The sequence below is a fragment of the Pleurodeles waltl genome, chromosome 6 (genome assembly GCF_031143425.1).
Source record: "Pleurodeles waltl isolate 20211129_DDA chromosome 6, aPleWal1.hap1.20221129, whole genome shotgun sequence".
NCBI lineage: Eukaryota > Metazoa > Chordata > Amphibia > Caudata > Salamandridae > Pleurodeles > Pleurodeles waltl.
The window spans coordinates 1,445,758,667-1,445,781,188 of NC_090445.1; the positions used below are offsets into that span (position 1 = coordinate 1,445,758,667).

The 22,522-nt window shown below is 41.0% G+C and overlaps 1 protein-coding gene across 2 annotated transcripts in view; it reads right to left on the bottom strand.

The window, feature by feature from the left end:
- Nucleotides 1–22,522, bottom strand: part of WDFY4 (WDFY family member 4) — a 778,336-nt gene that overhangs the window by 443,275 nt on the left and 312,539 nt on the right. For both annotated transcript variants that reach the window (XM_069240880.1, XM_069240879.1), the window contains exons 22-26: nucleotides 18,090–18,241; nucleotides 16,282–16,393; nucleotides 11,305–11,495; nucleotides 9,973–10,125; nucleotides 3,875–3,948 (exon numbers count right to left, since the gene is read on the bottom strand). In XM_069240880.1, the coding sequence (XP_069096981.1) occupies nucleotides 3,875–3,948; nucleotides 9,973–10,125; nucleotides 11,305–11,495; nucleotides 16,282–16,393; nucleotides 18,090–18,241 (682 nt within the window). The remainder of the gene's footprint in view (nucleotides 1–3,874; nucleotides 3,949–9,972; nucleotides 10,126–11,304; nucleotides 11,496–16,281; nucleotides 16,394–18,089; nucleotides 18,242–22,522) is intronic.

A 22,522-nucleotide genomic window follows, 5' to 3' on the forward strand; every position in this document is an offset into this window, starting at 1 on the left:
CTGTCAAAAGTTAAACTTGGAATCCTCTTGATATCTTGCTTAAAGCCATCCAATTTGGGGCATGAATAAAACATGTGAATTATATGTGCTTGCTATGAGCCACACCTCCTGCAGTTGCTACTCACATGTCTACGCTTCCCTCCCCACTTGGCTACCCTTGCTGGCATATCATATAGATTAAAAAATGTTTGTAATGTTGACTTCTCCAACCTGAGGTTAGTAGCAGCAAGTTACCCAAGTCCAATGATTCCTGCAAACAGAGGCCCTCTGACCCAAATCTGGCCTCCCATCTAGCATTTTGCAGTTCTACAGCATCTAGCTGAGTCTCTGTATCAACAGCTGATAAATTACGCCAATCCTTTCCTACCACCTCAATGCCTCAATCAGAGGGATCCTTACTACTAAGTTTAAATCTAAAGTCCGTTTGATAAGAAAATCTTGCAGATGGAGTCATTTAAAAAAATCACCCCTGTCTCAACCAAAAGCCTCCAGTAGTTCAGAAAAGGAGTGAAGTTGGCCGTTTCCACAAACATCCCCTAAAGCTACAAACCTGCTGCTCGTCCAGCTGCCCATGATGGCATCCTGAAAAATAGGTGGAAAAATTTATGCTGCAGAAAAAGGAATATACAAATTAAATTTCACAAGACCGGCTCGTGGCCTGATCTGGTTCCAAACCTTGTATACTGCTCTCACAATCTTGAACCTGGTCTTTTTATAGTAACTTGGTTCCATATTTGTAACAAGGCATGCCTTAGCTTCTGATCCCAAGATCAGCTCATATAGAAGGAGACTCTGCTGGATTCAAGCAAGCTGATCTATCAGTGACCAAACCCTGAATATGCTGCAACATACAAGCCCAGTAATAAAAAGAAAGGATTGGGACCGACCACCCACCCCGTGATTGTGGGTGAGTCATGTATTTAGCTGCCCTCCTGGGTCTGCGATATCCCCATATCAAACTGTGAAAGACAATTTCAAGTTTAATGAACCAAGATTTGTTAATTTCAAGTGGCACAGTCCTAAACAGATACAAGAGTTTTTGGAAGAATAGACATCTTCAAAACGTTACATCTCCCCACTAATGATGGTAAATTCTTTCGAGATTTTGTTTAATATTCTGCCATAAAGGTTTCATATTTAATTCTACCAGCTCGTCCACCGATGGAGTGATTCTATTACCTAAATATACAGTGTCTGCCACAACACATTGTCACCAGAAGTTCATTTAGTGCACACCACCTGGGTTGCAACCTCATTCAATTTATAATCTGAGAGCACACCAAACTGCCTGACTTAAACCTCGGTCTCAGGAAGCGCTGCGGCTGGGTAAGTAGTAACTACCGCAATATCATCCGCATATGGGCAGTTTGTACTCAACCTGGCTAACTATGATTGGTTTAATGTGTGAATTATTCTCTAACTTTACAATAAAGGATGTATAGAGAAAATAGAAAGGTGATAATGAACAACACTGCCAAGTGCCCCTATAAATCTGTGTATGTTTCGATTCTAATACCATTATTCGAATCAGTGCCCTTGGGGCCACATAAAGAGCTTTAATAGCATTAATAAAACCCCTGCCAAATCTCTTCCAGTCTAATATAGCCCAGAGAAAGTTCCATGATAGCCAATCAAAAGCCTTTTCGACATCAAACAGAACTAGCCCCAAAGTGGCCTTTAATGCTTCAGCCATATCAGTAAGGACAATCACTCTTCTTACATAATCAACTGTACCCCATTCGGGAATAAAGCCATGCTGGTGCAGAGATATCGGTGAAGATATAACCCTGCTGAGTCAATTTGCCAGCACCTTGGCATAGATCTTCGTGTCAGCATTTATTAAAGAGATCGGCCGGTATGAACCAGGGTGGAGAGCCGGCTTGCCTTTCTTCTTAAAAATAATTATGTTAATCATTTCCCATGAAGGTGGCATTGATCCCATCTGCTCCTGCAAAAGTATCTGGAGCACATCCTGTTGGAGCGCCACAGAAAACATTTTGTAAAGTTCCAGCGGGAGATTGTACGTCCCTGAAGCTTTGCCAGTGTTGAAGGAACTTATTGCCTCAAAGGTCTTCTCCAATGTTATTGGGGGAAATCTAGCTTCCCTTAATCTTCTTTGCAGAGTCTGGTCGTATACATACCCTTCAATAAATCGACATGAGCACCACATAAATTACCAGAATCTTCTGTATGAAGACCTTGATAAAAGTCCAAGGAAACCAAAACAATCTCAGAGAGTGATTCATAAGTCAGTCACCCTGGATAAAGAGATAGCCGCCATACCATTTATCACTTCCTTCTGCCTAATCCGAGCTAATAATTTCCCCATGGTCTTGCCGTATTACTAACGAAACTGATGGCATTTCAATGCCATCTCTCTGCTAAAATGCTGAATGATCTTTGATTTTAATATGGCAATTACCTGCTGGGCCTCTTGCAGAGGTGCAAGCTCCTTATATAGCTCGCTTACCTCTTCTTGCCTTAACCTCTGCTGGTACAAGCTAAAGCTCAAGGCCTCTCCCCTGATTCTTGCCTTTAAAGCATCCCACACAAAACCTCCCAAAGCAGTCTCTGTATTAATTTCCAAAAGTGGACTTATCCAGGCATGCATATGGTCTACGTATGCTGGGTCCAATAACAACTTCCTATCAAAAGTCCTGGATCTCCTTGCCCTCAACATACCAATCCCTGCAACCTCAAGAACAAGAGGATTATGATCCAAGAGAACTCTTGGCCATATATCTATCTTCACTTGGGATGCCAAAGCAGTAGAGACAAAAAAATTGTTCAGCTGAACTAGCTTACAATGCAGAACAGAGCAGAACATGAAACTTGGATCAGGGACCCTACATTTATCCCAAACATCTATAAGACCTTGATCCTCAATCAAACATTGTAAAGCCTTGTAGACCACAGGCTTAGGCCCTGTGTACCAGAGTATGAGCTTGGGCACCCTTGACAGAAAGATGAATATTCAATTCTCCATACATAATAAAGGTGGAGGGCCATAAGGTCAGATCCACATTTAACCAGTCAAAAATGCCAGCCTCATCCAGGTTCGGGCCATACACTAAAAACACACAGTGAACCACGCTTCCCCCACTAGGAACTCTGTGACTGCCTGGTGGCCCATCTTATCTGTGGCTGTATGCTTGCTTAAGCACATAGCTTTATTAGCGAGGATCGCCACCCCCCCCTAGAGGTAAAGCATTGTTGCGTGGAAACCAATAATGAAAAGCCTGGATCATTATAATACTGCTGTTTCTTCCATGGGATGTGAGTCTCTTGCATACACAATGTCTGGTCTGATAGCTCCCATAACCACAGGCCTTGAATGCTCCAATCTATAGTTTTATCAAAGGACTGGAGACAATTTCTAAAACATGTGGATTTCAAGTGCATGAGTTTACCAATTGCATTCTTCTCAGGAAGGGAGGGCAATAGAGAGTCAAATATAACCTCTAGATGTCTTACTTTCATAACCTGACAAAGACAGTCATATCATTTGAGGCCAATTAATCAAAAGGATGATTTTGACATTATGTCACAGGAGTATTACTTGAAATTGTTCTGTTTAGATAGAGTGCAGACTGGGAGATCTCCTTCAAAAAGTACTATATGTGACTGAGGCTTTCTGCGTATGATGCCAACTCTAGAAGATGAACTCAGGTATTATGCACATACATTGGGAATAAGATATTTTGGTAACAGATCACCTACATCATCTTTGTCTGGACCAGGACATGTAGTCACAATAAATATAAGACATAGCTTAGATTCACCATGCAACACTCCAATGCCTTCTCACGGTTCTGATTTTATAATCTTTTTTTAACCGGGGCTACAGATGAAATAGAGTTGTTTGTCCTCTTACCTTGAAGATCTAAGAACATCCAGCAGATGTGAGAAGACTGCAAGGTCCAGGTTATCTGGAGCATTCAGCCACAGCTGAAAGAAACAATAATAAATATTTTGCAACCAGTCTCTGAAACCTAACTACATACAATAGCAGGGTAAGTGTATCTGCAGAACGTGAAACTCCATCCTGGTCATTATTTTATAGGGCAAACTACTAATACTCATTTTGAACACCACTGTTTTCACAATGAAAAGAGATAGAAAACCGATCCAGGGCTTCTCATGATAAACTGAAAACTGAGCATTAACAAGACCTATCTCATAGTTTGCCAGAGGAATCCCCATTCAGTTGTTTCTTAGATGATACAAAGTCCTGGACACCACGCAGAACATTCTAACATTATATAGAGTATACAACATGTAGAGTCTGTGGAACTCCACCCACATCCTTTTAAAAATAAAATGCTAAACAATACTGAGATCACCAGTCCAACATACATTTTGAAGATCAATTCATGAGATTCACCCATTAAGAATGTGGAACCAGCATTCAGCATCCAGATCCTCCTTTCAAAATGGAACCCATTCAATATCCTCTCATATCAAAAAGGCAGTACAACATCCTTATGTTACACTTAAATCTGATGTCATTTTAGATGTTCAATAAATAATAAGGGTTCTTTTGTTTGAAGCTCACTTCATTGTTGCCTACAGGTATCGAAACAGCCTCAGGATAGAGGGTGCTAGGAGTAACCATCTGGGTTTGCCCTTATCCTACTTTTGTAAAGGTAATAGTTTTTTGGGTACCTAGCACAATGTAGTTCACAAAAACAATATTTGGCAGGTATAGTAAATAGTATGCATCAGTTGGATCATTTGGTCATCAATAAAGAAACATTAGTGCACATAAAATTAGTTTTTAATTTTCGTTTTGGTTTCTTTGAAAAGAGTAAGAAGAGAATCTATAATTCTTTGCTCCAACATTGGGCATAGTAGACCATCAATGTCTTCATCTTATGATGGAATGCAACAGCATTAGCCATGTTTCTCTCCCTAAGGATATTCCGCCTGGAGTTTTCTCAAGCTTGTGAATACATGGGATGGATATGTTTAAGAGCTTAGCTCCTAAGAAGCCCAGCCCTACAGTACGATTAAATATTTTTTAAAATGAAACAGTCGAATAAAATCTAGTCGATACACATTATTGGTGCACAGCAGGCATGACAGTGAACACTATTGTTAGATACTGAAAGCGAGAACTGGTGAGTGTGGAAGGAATTGGTAATTTTGAAAATGTATTGCATTTAAATTTACTTAAAGGTATTACATAGTGAGAGAACACTTAGGCCCACATTACGAGTGTGGCAGTCTAAAGACTGCCACACTTGCAATGGCAGTCGGACTGCCGCAGACAGGGTGGTCATACCGCCCTATAATGACTGTGGCAGATGGGCCACGGTCTCACCACCGGCACCGCCAGGTTGTTGCCTGTCGACAGCCTGGCGGTCGCAATCTGCCAGGGCAGCGCTGAAAGCAGCGCTGCCTTGTGGATTACGAGTCCCCTTTCCACCAGCCCTTGCATGGCAGTCTGACCGCCATGCAAAGGCTGGCAGAAAGGGGATGTCGGGGGCCCCATGGGGGCCCCTGCACTGCCCATACACTTGGCATGGGCAGTGCATGTGCCCCCATGGACAGCCCCATAGTGCTTTTTGGGCAGTGAGATGCGCGACGGGTGCTGTTGCACCCAACGCACCACAACATTGCCGTCGGCTCGATTACGAGCCGGCGTCAATGTTGTGGTGAGTTTTCCACTGGGCCAGCTGTTTTCGCCCACTGGCCCAGCGGAAAACTCCTAATAAGGCAGCCAGCATACTTCCAGCACTGGCGATATGCTGGCTGCACCGGCTTCGGTGGTCTTTAAAAAAGACCACCGAAGCCGTAATGAGGGCCTTAGTATGTGTTCAAAGGCTTAGGACTTTGGTTATGGGAATTTTATCTCAAGCACAATAGAATTCTGTCTTGAGGTGTAAAGTGTAGTTAGGGAAAGTCAGATCGTAAATAGGGTCAGGAGAGAACCAGGAGGGTAAAACAACCCCACTCAAGAGAACAGGTTTCTAAGCTGAGAAAGACATTTCCATGTGCTTTCGTGAAGAGAGTGAAATACCACCTAGAAAAGTCCGGAATCGGGAGTGGATAGTTAGTTAGGGTAGTCTGTGAGAAGCTGGCACCGAAGGAAACCAGCATCACAACTCCAGGGCGATGTCTTAACTGAGGTATGTAGAGATCCACTTCTATTTAGCCAAGATGCAAGTTGTCTTGAATGGTCTGCTTTTTGCACATGCAGTTCCAGTTAACTGATATGTCTATTGGATTGTGTTCTCAGTTGGGCAGACAATGAAACTACTGCGGAAATTAAAGACAGCCATATTGTAACAGAGTCGATTTGGATAGTTGTTTATGAAATAAGCTATTATTTCATATTGGCAATTTATATGTAGGACTTATACCTCTTTGGTCCTACACTAATGGATGTTGACAACAGAACAGTGTCAGCAATTTATCGGGATCACTTAGCCTAGAAACTTCAGGGGTGAAAGTGGTTTGTTACCACAAATAAATAATCACCGTTTTAAATGTCATGGCTGTGAGGCTTTGGTCATGACTGGTATATAAACATGAGTTAGTAGTGTTGGTAATTAAGACAATTAGCTGTGAAACTATAAAATTTGATGCAAGAAAGTGGTCATTTCTGCAGAACAGGACAGAAAACACCGAAGGCCTGATTTAGAGTTTGGGGGAGGAGGTTACTCCAGCACAGATATGACTGCTACTCTGTTTGCCATATTACCATTCCATAATGGCCTATTGATACCATAATACAGTGGACGGGATGTCCGTCACGTCTGTGGCTGAATAACCCCTGTGCTAAACTCTAAATCAGGCCCTCTCCCTTATGTTACTAAGAATGATTTGGACCGAACAAAAGCTTGCATCATTCAGTGCAGATAGACAGTACATCTTCCAGGGGGACATAGTATTATCTAGAATAGGAGATAATAAGAAAAAGGCTACATAGAGTATGCATTAAGATTTCATCACTCAGTTCTGTCAGCAAGGGCAAACCTCCAGGGAGGACACCTCTTTGAACACAATTATGAGTCAGAACTCCTTTACTGAAAATGATCTAATCTCAAGAGAAATGTTTAATTAAAATAAAATTCTCTGGGAAGAGAGCAGCAGATCAGGAGTCAATAACAAATAAATGGTTCGGAGCCTCAGGGGTTTTAAGGCCAGGCTTGGTCAGGAAGGAAATGTGGATTCAGAAATAAGAGCCCAGTAAGGAAACTCAAGACAGAAGCTCCATTCTTAGACGAAATGGCTAGGTTGATAGATGAATTCCCTGGAATGGAGATCGAAGGAGCTGGTTCATTAAACAGGCTAATAATGTAATAGTGCTTGTTTGAGGTCTAGTTTAACTGTGTCTCATTTAAGAATACAGTAGATCTCCCTCTGGCTGAGGGATGGTTATCAATCTCTCCCTCAACCCCTCTCGAGAATCTGATCTTGTACGAAGAATCTGAATTCCTTGCAGTATTCAAGGTTGTGTTAGGAATGTGTCTTTAATGGAAGTTTGAATCATTTTTTTGACCATTTCTGTGGTACTCCTGTATTATTGTTTTCAGTGGCCAAATTGTGCTGCCTATATATACTAGGTAGCACGGACAGGTAATCATTTATATCAGATAAATGCTACAGCATGTTAATCTCTTCTTTCTCCTGTGGGTGCAGATCCCTTTCTGTGTGAACTCAGGTTTTTCAGTATTATACAAATATGTAAAAATAGCAGTAAGGGCACTTGAAAACGCCCAAAGGTTTGAGAAATGTTGGATTCACTTTGTGTCTTTCCTGTTTAAATTGAGAACTGCATAAACATGTTCCTAGCTGTAGTCTTTTCAAAAGGACATTAGTGGTGCTGAAGATATGATAACTCATTTTCAAAGGCTAATAGGAAGAAGATGCCAAGGTTTTATCATTTTGTTAAAGATGAGTTCATGGCCTTCATTCTAGCCTGTGGTAAATTGTATTGGGTTTGCATTAGAATGTTTGTCTTTGAATTCCAGTGGTGAATTTATATCCTTCTGTTTGCTTTCTGCCATGGCTTTATATATATATTCTGAGGTGTAGCGTCTTTCTCTGAATTGCTTCACTGCTTCTAGATCAAAAACGTTATCTTCACTATAGTTTGTTTTGATTTGCAACATTTTCAACTTGAGGATTTTGACAATGATTTTGTGTGACAACTCTATCTAACCAGTATGCCATTGGTAGACTAGTCTTTTCTATGTAGTTTCAAGTGAAGTGTGTCAGCTTTAGTGAAGATAGTTAAGTGTGTGATTTAAAGCTTGGTGGACAGGTACTCTGTCACTTTAAATCCTTCTCTAAATAAGACCCTAAGGCATTGAGTCTGGTCTCTAGAGATGGGGTATGTAGGTTTCATGTTATGATTGTTATAGTTCATCTTAACACACTCTTGCAATTAAGCCAACCATAACATTAAGACATTATTCTTGCATCTATCCCAGTATATTACATGGAGATGTGTTCAGAGAAGTTGCCAGTCCATATCCATTATTTTACTACCTGTTCCCATGAAGAGGTAGACATACAGTAGTTTTCCACTTCTAATCGACTTTCTGATTTTTGATGAAGTTGTTATGGAGAATAATGTCCTTGTTATGGAGAAAAAAAGTCCACCAGCTCCAAAATCATGGTGTTCTTTGCTGTGTAATGGGAATGTAAGATGCACGTAATGAACATTTTGAAATACCTGAAGACCATCAAAGTTATTTTATTGACAAGTAAAGACGTACTATTTCTGTGGGGGCAAGGATGCAGTTAAGTCACCATTAAATGTTTGCAGTTTAGTAAGAGTGTCCTAATGCCTTGAATATAAGAAGGCAAGTCTCTCAGAAAATGTTGGAGTTGAAGGTGTATGTGCACCTTAATTAGGGAGCAGATGCAATAAATTCAAGAAAGGAAGGGACCTCCTGGGGTGGGCTGGGTAATAGTTGGGGAAACAAGTTCCAATCACCAATGGTTACTGATATGTTTTTTCACTTCTATAGCAGTGGTATATAACTTGTGGTCTATGAACCCTTGGGGGTCCATGGCACCTATTTCGGGGGTCCACATATGACCTATGACCATTATTTTCCATCAATGATCATACGCATTTTGAGCTAAATAATTCTATAAAGATGGTTCCTCCTAACAGGATAAGCAATTTCATCAAGTAACAATTATACTTACTTGAAGTCTACTGGTATTGTCTCTCAAATGTATTTAAAATATGTATTAAGAAAATGGAAAAAGAATACTAAACATTTTAAAAACACTTGTAATCCGAACCTGATGGCTGCTGAATAAAATCAGCTTTGAATTGCTTGTGATTTTCTAGAAAATCATAAGTATCAGCACCCTCATAGAGCCAGTGTTCTAAGCACTCAGAGATCTATGCTTATATACACCAGCAGGTTGCCAAAAAGGGCTTTCAAGGCTGCACACACTCCCATGCACAGACTCATGTGGGCAGGCATTTAAAGACTCCAAGCACCAACACACCATGCATTGGAAAGGTAGCAAGCCTGTACTTTTCAGCAAAGCTCAAATACTTCCACAGGAAAGGAACCACTTCCTAGTAGGCAGAACAAACATTGGTATAATACACACCTGTTCTTCTAGCTTTTACGCAATCACTCTCTTTATCAACATTTGACACAAAGACCTTGTGTGGTCTCCAGCTTGGTCCAATGCACGCTCAATTGGTGCCCTGTATAAATTCTCACCCAGTGTCAACCAGTTACTACTTCTGTGGTGGGCTCTGATGCCACATGATCACCTATGAATTTGTGAAGAGAGGGATGAAAGGCAGTCTCCACTGACCCAGGTAGCTAAATGTGCATTTCTTGCAAGGTCTCTGCAGTGTCAGTTCCTACACTACACACACTTGACCATAAAGGTAACCTCAGAGCACTTATCATTGGACAACATATTCATATAGCATGTGCAAAAGGAAGGAAACACAAGCAGCAGACATGACTCTCATACATTTACCTCAAAGTCACACAAAAGAGCTTGGAAGGCAGTTGGACTTTCAATAGTTGGGGGGCCAAAGTTGAGGTTTGCTGTTCCCGTGATGGAGAAAAGCAGATGCAAAATCCGAAGGTTCAGTAGCCTTGATTTCTTCTTTAAGAGGAAGGCCAAGACCTGAAATGGAAAGAATGTCCAATACTGTCAGAGGTACTAACACTTGGAACCCAGCAGCTAGCAATCGTGATTGAGACACTATCGCTATTACATCTGTAGCTTGAAACACTATACCACTGCCACCACCACTGCCCCCACCAATGAATACGTAGTCTGTAATTGCTGTTGAGCCACTGTCTGTATTACTGCTCCTTGACACCCTCACAGTAACGCTATTGACTCGGTCTGAGTAACTTCAATGCCAGGTGAACCCTTATCACTTGTGTATCTTTTGATAAATCTTCTCTTATACTATCATCTCTGTGTCTGTAGACTGAAATCTATGCTGTAGCATTATCATCCTTGCATCTGCAGGATGGAATACTAACTATCATGAGTGGGTCTGCTATGTTATATGTTACCTGTGTACATGTAGACTCTCTGGACCAAACAGATCATTATGATATCAATAGAAGATGGTACCTTTGTGGTACAACGTCAACTAAGTGGTGCCTCACCATGCTCATTTTTCCTCAGAGTGGGAATAAAATTCCCTGGTCTGTTCAACAGCACAGGCTCCTTTCCTTTGTCAGTCTGCCGTATCACACCATGGATCCACAATCTATTTTGTCTCCGCAGGAAGGTAGCAACAAGAAAGTCTGTAGCGTGCATGACTGCAGTATGCAACTCACACAGAGTACTTGCTGTATCTCATACTGAAATACATGGACGGAGTAACCCGTCCACTGAACTCTAAAGCATGCAGTAATCATTTCCCACATAGGCTACACTGCACTCACACATCTTCTTCCATTCATACCCTAATACCATAAAGCTTAAGCTTTTTACCTCTCACTCCTTTTGTTTGTTTACACACAGACACAGAGACAAACACAATAATGGCACAAGGCTGGTTATTGCACGGAATTTCAAAATATTTTATACAAACCACATACCAGAGGCCCTCACTCTTTCATCCAAACACCCCTATGGAGTAGCATACTGATTATCCATAAATGCACGTTGGTGCCTCTTGGGGGATTTGAAGTGCTATGTAAATGTAATTGTAGTACAGTACAATTGTCAAGAGCAAGATCAGAATACATAATTGAACAAGAACAAAGGCAGAATAGGTGATGTAATAATACAAATGACAGGGGCATTGTAAAATGGGCAGAGACAGAATTTTTTTTTAATTACCTGATACCCAGCCATATGATTCATCAGCTGTCTACTCATAGCACTGCTACTCAGAACAGACAGAAGAACCTTGACTGCTGCATACAGAGCATGGTCATCACTTGCCATAGCAACAAGACCCAGCAGTATGGCAGGACCACCAATGAAGTTCAAGATATTGGCAGCAGGTTTGGAATGGAAGACACGTAATCCTAGAAGAGAAGGAATGGAGGTGAACAGATGGCATGAATTGAGGTAGCAGAATGAATGAGGCAAGGAGTGATTAGAGAGAGTGAGTGTTCAAAGGGGTCGATGTAGGGGCTTGACGAGTGGTGACTGTGTCATGATGTTAGGTGGACAACCAAGAGAATGCAAATGTAAGAGATTGTGAATGTTACAGGAATGTAGAGTCTCCCTCCATCTGGTGCGTGTGAAATTAGGCCAACAAGGTTCATTAGAAACAAACCAGAGATGGGACAAGCAACACCAACCTCCTCATTACAAATGTTGTCAGTTTCTCCACAAAGTAAAATCTGCCAGAGCAACTCAAGCATATTCTGATGATCCAATAGCTTAAGAGGCTGAATGCTGACCCCAAAGCAGACCAATCTCTTGACTCTTTGAGTAGCAAATATTCTCAAAATGTTGGGAAAATCTTTGTGCACCAAAAATAGAACTTCATATATAATTTCAAACAGAGTTCTATACATGAAGATACATCAAGATTACACTACTGAAAATCTGAGAAGAAAAGCTCTCATAACAGGTTTAAGACAAGTCTTGCAACTTCACTGTACTCAGAGTCTAGCAGGTGGTGAATGCAATGTTCCTCAACTGGTCTGATCAGCTGGTGATATTGGTGGAATAGCCCTCCAATGAATAACCTTCTTTTTGTACAACACAACTCACCTTTTTTAAATGAGTATGTTATGTCATGTCACTGTTATTATTTGCATCATGTACTCACAGTATAAAGAAGTTTTGTGGTGCTGAGAGATTCAACAATGTAAGGAGAGAAGAGTTAAGGTTTTAATAAAAGCTTAAATAAGCTTTCTAGAACAGCTCAGTTTTAAATTGTGTTTTATGTGAGCATAATTATTAATTGATTTGAAAAGAAATGAAGTTCATTCTACAGTGTTACAGCCAATTTATGATGTATTATAGCGTGGATGACAGAATGGAAGGCCAGAACTAGGCATCGTAAAATAAGTTGTCCTCCTCGGATGCCATCAGGCGAAGATCATTCATAAATGCTTGGAGACAGAAGACAGTGAAATACAGCATGGTGTGCAATACAGGTCTGACTCTTGCTATTTGTTCCAGGAGCTTTGCCAAGCATTGCAGGCTCCAAATAAGCATACAATTGACAAGTCTGCTGGCTCAGCATGAAGCTTTTTCATAAGGGGAATGGCAAACGCTTCCTCCAACTCAAAGAGAGGCCATTGAAGATTATAAGAAATGGGTGCCTGCCAAAGTTAGAAGAGGGGTACAAACAGGACGAAGTTGACCTTTCTTGAAGATCTTCAGCAGACATCTATTAACAGAGATCCCATTGTCAAACAGTTATTAACTGCCATAATCATACAGTGGAAATTGCTGAGTACTGTGAAATTCTAGATTTGGCAGTCAAGTCGGAGGGCGAACATTTAACTTTGTTAAGTTTGTTACATTTCAGATTAAGTTTGCTTGGAATGTTGCTTACCTTTAGGTTGATGATGTCAGTGATTACATTTCACAAAATTTGAAAGGATGGATTAGATGATTTATTATCATTAGAACCTTAAAATTCATTATTAATTTCCAGGCCTTCTTCTGGGGGATAATTCCAAAGACCAAAGAGCTGTCATAAAAGGGTCTTGGATTCCTAATGACAGCGGAGGTACAGTGTTTTTAGTAAAGAGAATGCGAAGTTTCTTCAGATGTGCCATATTCTTGCCTCTGTTCACACTTGTCTTTTTTTATCTTGTTTGACATAGTCATATTGTCTGTAAATCTTCATTTTGCAGGTTTTATGGATTAATTTTCTAATTGGACTGAGACATCTGACTGGCGAGCCCTGAAGAAATCCAATGGGACATATCTTTAACTTAATTACAAAATCTCCCAAGGAACATGATACAAGATGGTATTGGAGGGAGAGAGAGAGAGAGAGAGGGAGGAGAGAGAGAGAAAGGAAGAGAGAGAGGAGAGAAAGAGAGACAGAGGAAGAGAGAGAGAGGGAGGAAGAGAGAGAAAGGTGTGTGGTTGGTGTGTGGTTGGTGTGTGGGTGTGGGGTGTGTGTGTGTGGTGTGTGGTGTATGGTGCGTGTGCATGTGTACACATATCTTTTTATTCAAATGAGTTCTTCTTTGGGTTTCAGAAGTGAAAGTTTGATTGATAAGAATAAGATACATTGAATTGCCCAGAACAGGATAAACTTAGAAGAAAAGTGGGTCATTGTGATGTGAAAAGCAGATATGTATATGTGTTACCCATGGACATGCTCTACCTGTTCAAAGCATCAGGCATCTTCTGCAGAGTTCCACACGGCTTGGCATTCTTATTTGCCCTTTTCAATAACTGCATAAACTCACTTTTGAACATACACTTTAGAACCTTGTATACCTCATATTCACCAATGATATTGACTGCCTAACCGACTTTCAAAGATAGATGCATCATGAAATTGTACCACCCATATGCTTCACAGATACAGGTTCTGCTGAGACCAGGAAATTCACCCAAACTGCAATTTAATTGGCCTCCACCACGGGTGCATAATGGCTCCTTGACAAATTATATACCATCTTAGAATGCAAACTTGGCCTTGAGATCAACATTTTCACTAATAAGAGGCTCTACCGTCTAGTATTCTATCTTCACAAACTTGGAAATGTTCTGAAAAGTGAATCATACTCGGACATCAGAAAATGTATTATTCCACCAAACAAATGCAACTATTTAAACAGCTTCAACCTGACGTCAATTTTGGATTACATTCAGAATGTCTGCCCATCACACAAACCTACAAGTATTTTGGCAAGGAGCAGTAAAAGTTAAAAGCTCTTCTACCTGGAATTCTCTAACTGTGACCTGATTCCAGGAAATAAGTCAGACATTTTTGAGTAAGAAAAACACCAGAGAAACATGTTTCAGTGTTACATCCCTAGGTTCTTGCCTACTCACCAACCTAAGGGATTCCATTTGGCGGAAGAACACCAGCCCTCTGATAACTTAGCCCCCATCCCCCATTCACATGTGCCCTGAAATCACTTTCTGGCTCAATTATACAGAACCAATAATCCAATAAAGGGAGAACATTAAGAGTGAGGAACTCTGTCACATATCATCAAAAATCAACAAAACAGGCTTATAGGAAAGCCTTTAAATCACTGAAGGCCCAATATAAATGATTTAAAATTCAATATGTATCTGTGGAGATTCAAATAATTGAAGGTCATGTCACTGTACTTATCTAGGCTCCTACCTCATGTACTACACAATACACAATGTTCACACGCTACAAGACACAAATACATGTATAATTCTGGGTAAGGATTACAACTACGGTTTTCATCCCAAACACTTTTTTCTGAGTATGACATGTATATGAGCTTACTTCTTCAGGTTGAAAATGCTCCTAACATCAGCCTTTAGATGTTAATGTTGCCAACTAGAAATTTAGGAACACTAATTATATAACATTAGAAAGGAAATATATGGGCTCAGTGTTACAGTTCAATATTATAGGACAAATGTTGGATTTGTGCCTTAGCCTCCAAGAAAGATTTTTTCCTAAACTCTTTGAGGAATTCTAAGGTTTGGCAGCTGAAGGATCCAGTAAAGATGTTGCCCATCTCTTAAGGATAGAAGTAGTTATTTCTTCTGTCTGTTCATTTCCACATATGATTCAATGCCACATACAATACCCCCACACATCAGGTCACTTGCAATATATAACTAGCTGGGGTGTTACTGGGATTGATTATGTTCTAGCAATGAGATACATATTGTCCCTGAAAGATTGTGAGGTGATTCCAGGTCCAGCAGAGGCTATCATTTTTCAGCCATTGGATGAGTCAAAGACAAGTGGGCTGAAGACGTTAAATGTGTCCCCAACACTGCAAATCACTCTGTAGGCCAGGGTCTGCTTACCCCTTACTCTTGATTGATTAACCTGAGAACCATCTCTTCTCTTTCAGACAACAAAGGGGGTAGTAAGAACCCATGGACTGAATTAAAATCCCTGCCACCAAACCATGCACAGAAGGAATATAAGGAGAATTCAACATAGAACGGTAGAAAACTTGTACTGACACAAAAACCCATTGAATGAAAATTAGAACTCACACAGTGAAAAACAACTCACATACACATCCAAACAGCACTATGGAATGAAACAATTTAATGTACTGAAAGAAGCACCAATGTATGAAAACATAACTCCTGGACTCAAACAAAAGCATCATAGTCTAATACGAGAATACAAGTGCTGCCATTAGACCTCAGTCAACATTCACAAGGATGCAATAGACTGTTAAAAGAAGCTCTTAGGTAGGAAACGGGAATTCATGGCCTGAAACAGCAACTCATGGCCTGGAGCAAGAGTCAAGGTCTGAGAGGTTATTCACAGCCCTTGAGTGGAAACAAGAACTCCTGGATAGATGAAACTATAGAGAGCAACAAGGATCCTTAGACTGAAATACGTAGCCAAGGACTGTTGCAATAACCCATTAAAGGCAAAAAGAGTGAAGGACTGAACAAGAAGAAATTGAGTTTGGTAGAAAACCCTAAGCTTCCCGCAATATTCCAATGCTCTTTAAATAGAGACCATCAAACTACGGCGAGAAGCCTTGGCCTAAGAAAGGATCATGAACTAAAAAAAAAACAAAGTAACTGAAAAATGATTGAGGGGATAAATACCTTAAAATAACAGTTAGCTGTGTTACAGTATTAGCCTAACCTTGCACCACACAACCTGATGGAGTGTTAGCGTGCACTGTCTCCTTTGGTACCTACCCAGATGGCCCATTCCTGCAGCACCGATGGTACGAGCCGGGCCGGAAAGGTGCGCTGCCACATTCCTCGCTAGCAGGACAGGTGTCAAATTGTCCCGGGAGTCAATACCCATCTGCAGAGCATAAAGAAAGCATCAACGAGACATCTTTGAGTGGCCTGGCAATTCTCATGTGGAACACATAGTAGCAGCATATCACTGGCTCTTCTCAACAGGCCATGTCAGCCCTGCAGAGATAGGTCACCACAGAACATGTTCCTGTAGGTATCTCACTGAAGTGCATATTCTTATAAATAAGTAACACAGCACAAAGTCCTCTTGCAAGTAACTATCAGAGAAGAGAATAATCCTGCAACAGATATCCCCCAAAAGGAGATACATTTGTTCTTTTTTATATAACATAATGTGTACTCCTGACGGTATACCTCCCCAAGAGCACCCCTTCACTTACATACATACCACAGCAAAGCAAATTCAAAACAAGACTGTAGGGTTTTATCCTATAACAGTGGCATTTCTAAGACCTACAAATAGTAGGCATTACTGTTACACGTTTATATGGTACTCAATTTATCAGCCTTAGAAAAATGAAGGCGGAGGTAGCCTTGTCAGGATTCAAACACGTACGTAGCAGTCATGCAGATGTCTGCAGCAAGTGCTTAACTCACTAAGACGACTTGCAAGCCCGACATATATAGCTGACAGCAAACCAAATGACTACACATTTATCACACTGTTGCGGTTGTACCTCAAAGCCTAGCTGTAAATGCATCTCTCAACAAAATACACCTACATAAGTATATTACACAGCAAAGCACGCTTCTTCAGGCAGATCTCACACTAAAGCACACTGCTGGGAGCACTTATCAGACCACGTATGTATCATGGTACAGAACGAACTCAAGGTCATCTGTTTATGCTTGAATTGGCTACTTCCAGGCTTGTCCTAGTAAGCAATGGATCATGCATACAATACTTCGTCAGCAATCACACCCTCTGCCTAGGATCAACCTTTATTATGATTTAGGGCCATAGCACCATGCTTGCATCGGTTCTCTTTCTATCATGCACCTCAAGGGGTATTAAAGTCATGTATGTTTTACCCACTTTCATGTCATATAGACGAGATCATATTTGCTTGCTTTTCCTTGCCATCCCATGGTCGCTAAGTCAAGCCTGCAAGTCCTCCTACGACCTCATGGTCAAAAGGACAGGCCTCGGTCTCTCGCTTGCTGGTGCAAATGTTGCCAGTTCATGGCCAACATGTTTTGGAGGTCATAGGTTCTATGCCTCTACTGCGGTCATGATTCTGAGGCTTCCAAGCATGCTTCAATGACTTCCCTTGCTATCATGTTCTCATTGATATGCATTACATACCTTACTAGAATTAACCTAGGTATTAGCTGTTCATGCTTGCCAAACCTCTCTTCGTATCATGCCTCTCTGGAAACTAGGTCATGTTTTGTCACACTTTTGCAATAACCGGATCATGGTTATATGCCAACTCGTGGCGCCATGCTCCCTGTGTCACAATGTCATTGACTGATTCACTGACCTTGCTATCAGTATTAGTGGCCATAGCCATGGTTGCATTACCTGTTGTGCATTCATGATCGCATGGTCAGATCTCACTGTCATCCTCTTGCAATCATCAGGTCATGCTTCCATTACCCCCCTCTGTTTATCATCACACCAGTGTCACCAAGTCGCCTGCTCATCAACACTGTCAATATCATAGTGCTGCCGGAACCAGAGCTTGTTTGCATTACTTCTCTTACTACTATTGTTTTGGATTTTCCATACCATTTACCTCTTTTGCTATCATGCGTCCATCCACATCATTGTATTGCTCTTTAATTTCACCAATGCTTGTCCAGGAGGTGCTCCGAACACCAATGCCCCATGAGATCTTCTCCTCGGCAATAAGTGATATTGGTGCTATTGACTTCACACAACCTTCACCTGGAAGAGAATTCCATTCGTTAGCTTATGAATAAACACCATGTTCAGAACCAGAGTAGCCCCCTCGGTGACTGAACCATGAAGAGAGACTGTACAAGCTTATTTTCTATCACATTCTAACAGTTTTAGTCTTGTACGCATTGAGGACCAGTCTCTGCATGCATGGGTAAAAGAAAATGCACTTGATATTTTATCTTTACATTTGGCTCTTGCTATAAATAAAATTCATGTTTCTTTATATTTCTCAGTTCCCCTGGGTGCAGGGTCAGCCATATCAGACAAATCTCATGCCATAAGAGGGTATAGGTTGCTCACCAGGAGGAGATACCTATTGTGCTCGGCTGCCGATGCCAAGAAGCCAGCAATTTTTCTAGATTAAGGCCCTGAATATAAATTCAGCGGGCAGGCTTTTCCACCCACCAAACTCCCACGGTCGGGATACCGCCTATGAAGAACCCGCCCGCAGCTCCTATTATGAGTTTCCCGCTGGCCCAGAAGGTAACTGCCCGCAAAATTGACACCGGCTAGTAATTCAGCTGGCGGCAATGTTGCTGTGTGTCGGGTGCGATAGCACCCGTCCGCCATGTAAAATCCAGCAGAGAGGGTACTTGTAATCCCAGGGCAGCACTGCCCTGGTGGAATAAAACTGCTGGCACCATCAGGCCATCGGTCAGCAAAAAAGTGCCAGTGCCGGCGGTCCGACCGTGGTGTGTTCGCCACAGTCAAAATGTGGAGGCCGAACCGCCACCACGACTCTGGCGGTCCTAGGACTGCCATACTTGTAATGAGGCCCTTAGTCTGGTAGGTTCAGAATTAAAAGAGACTGGTACAAGGCTTTCTATAGGTTGGGCAAACATGCTACAATAAGCATGCAAAGACGGCTGCTGGAGCTAGTGTGCATTGACACTATACTTACGGAAGTGTGATCTGTGCTGGGACATAATTTTTGGATGGTTTGCACGTCCATTAGTGTAGAGAACCTACAAAGTTATGATTTTGTAAGGGGAAATGCAGTACAACCCTGAAAGACATAGGGCCATTTGGCCATTTGTACTAAAATTAGAGTCACAAAAAGCGGTCATAAATTCAGCACCTGCTTTTTGGAAATCGGCCTATACAGTAATAGATCACTTCACAAAATAGGGGAATGCTGAACAACTTTCCTAATTAATATTTATTAGGCAGGTTCTAATTTGGGGCCCACTAGGATTGGCTACAATCACAGTAATGGTGGACTTTGAGTGACTGCAGACCACCACTCCTGTGATTGCATGTAAAATAAAAACTTTTTTTTAAAGCAAGCTGATTTCCTCAAAGGAAACAGGCCTGCTATGCAAAATAATTTCTATTTAGCAAAACTTCAGGAAGAGTTGAACTCCTCCTCCCCAGCCCGAATTCGCCATCCTATTCTCAAAGGGATAGTAATGCAAAGAAGACCTATTTTTCTTTTTCGAATCAGTTACCATACTAACTGGGAAGTCTGTAACTGATCAATGGTTTACAACTGGAATTACAGTCACAAACCATACATAGTTTACCAACTCGCAATTTGGAACTTGCTCCTTCTAAACTGTGATTCACTACTGATTTCTAAACCCATTTTGCGATCTAAAAATGCGTTTCTGGATCGCAAAATTGGTTTAAAAAATAGAAAAATATGATTTGGTGGTTGCAAAACGTTTGATTTAGCAATTTAGATTGGATTTTCAACTAACTAACAGTTCATTTGGCCCAGTAGTTCATGATCTCTGACAGCGTATATTTTCTGTGAATGCATTCTGGTCTGATGATCTTAGGGTATTTCTGATGGCACTTAACAACTGAGATTCCTGGTTGTCGCTTGCTTACTACTATAGGGTGCCACCAAACAGACATTAAGGACAGCCTCTGTGCGGGGGAGAAGCTCTTCTCTGTGTTGAAGCCTAAGAGCATTTTCAAAGCTGTGGAAAAGTGAGGCCCTCCTCAAAAATAATTGATGTGCCTTCCAAGTACCTTCATCTCTCCATCTCATTGGGAGGGGTGATAGGGATGTGTGTCTGCTGTAGCGCTGCGAATCCAGTTGTACTCACCATTGCTTCAAGCTGTGTCCCCTAAATATGAAGGACCGATAATGCACCCAAAAGATTTCAAGCATAGGATTTAGTCATGATGGTTCAAGGCCCCCAGCTAGTAAAACTCCATGTCTTGCAAACATCCCCACCTCCGTATTACCTTGTAAATCCACTTTTGTACAGAGCTCACCTAAGTTTGTGCAATATTAATCCCCAAACATACTTATAGAAATGCATTTTCTCAATGCAGTTGAAAATCACGTCTTTTTTTGGTTTTCAGTAGAAGGCATATCCTTCAAAGTTGAGGCCTGTCCTATAAAATGCCTGATGAATAGTCTTCTTAACTCTGTTTATGAAGGGGGTCAGACATTTCAGTAGGTTAAACCTGCTGACATTTAACAGGGAAGAAGAGTATGCTATTGATTGTGAAATACAGATGTTTTGATAAGCACCAAAAACGTATTTTATTCCGCAAAAACTCAGAATAGGTGCTATTTATTGAACAACGTAAAGTCATATTTTATTTGGTGTGATAAATAGCACCTACCCCTTAGGAGCACTAATAACTAGGGCTATAGTTATTTGAATTCAGTGCCGAAGACCACAGACAGTCAGCGTATTGCCTCGAGGGCATTCAGGGTCGATTGAGTGACTGGGAATCTGGGCTGCTGCATTTTCTTGCCTCAGCATGGGATGACTTAAGTGGTAGGAAAGGCCTGAATGTGTTCATGTTTTTTTTACCAGACAGTACCAAGGCCATAAGATATCAGGCAGAATTTCAGACTGCAAATTTACCTCTGAGGTATCTCTTGGTGCTGTTGACAGATAACAGATACTTATTGTTACTTGACAGATAACAGATGTTCACTATTATCCACCTTAATGACACTCTTTTTATCGACCTCAAAAGATAGAAAGTCTAAGTGGATATGGGGGATTTGAACCAATCGCTATAAAGTCAAACACAGACCCTTACAACTGATGCATTCGATCATTGAGCCACCAGGCCCACCACATCAGACTACACTAGCTAAGTAAAAGTATTAAGGTATACACTTTAAGTTCTTTTGATGGAACAACCTTACTCTCGCTTTCACTTTAATCTGCCTAGCCAAGGATACGTATGAAACAAGAAAAACTATCAGTTTTTTCATTACTGCAGGAGAGCTGGACAAGTCCCCAGGGCTGTTCAATTGATATTGTTGCTTCATATTTCACAAGACGCTTATCATCCATCATCAGACATCTCCTAAATCAAAAAAGAGTGGACCAAACGTCAACTTTCATGGACTTTTTACTATTACAAAGTTTCTATTCTGTTTACTATTTTCAGGTCCAATATGCAATTTGCATACTCTTTTGTTTATAGTGTGTATTCTGTACTGTGATTTGTGCACTGATATGTCCAGTGACTCCATCCTCATTACCAATCAATTAGTTACAAAGATAAACATTGAACCGAGTAGTAATAAATATTGTTCTTTTGTTCTCTGATTACCTCTGATTTAATTAATAATTATTTCCTTGATGTATGCAACAATGAAATGATAGACATAGATTGCTCCCATCGATGCTGTAGTGTTACGTACCTACTATTACAGATGTGAGCACAGATGCAAAGATGCAGTCAGGACATGCACTGACTGAGCACCAGAAAGAGATGGTGCACATTTGGTGCATCTCATGAAAGAGCCCCTTGGAACGGATCAACTGATGTCAGGGACCACCCAAACATATCTCTGAAGAGGCATTACTCACTGCACCCACTGGCATGAGGATTCTCTGATTTCCCTTTAAAATGCTATTCATGATGGTTGATGTATGTAGTGAAAGGTGGTCTGGTGGCTTGAAATCGCTGATCAAACAATCACTAACACATCCAAGATTTGTAAAGTACGGCAAATCACCGGTGAGTGTCTTAAGGCGCTGAATTTTAGGCATGAAAGAATGCATTCACACTGATCGACTGTGCATGGTGCAGACTGAAAAAGCACCCTATAAATAAAGAAATGGCCCCCAGTGGTGGACCTTTTTTATTTGAGAAAACAGTGATTAAGATAAAAATAAAGAGCTGAGAAGCAAATGTCCTCCCTTGAACCTCGCAGTGCTATATTATGAATCGCTTGACCATACAAATGCTGACCAGTGACAGTAACACCTGACCTTCCCCTTATTTAGGACTCTTGTTTATTCAAGCTCGTTTAACAGACTGTGGTGGTAAATATAGTTA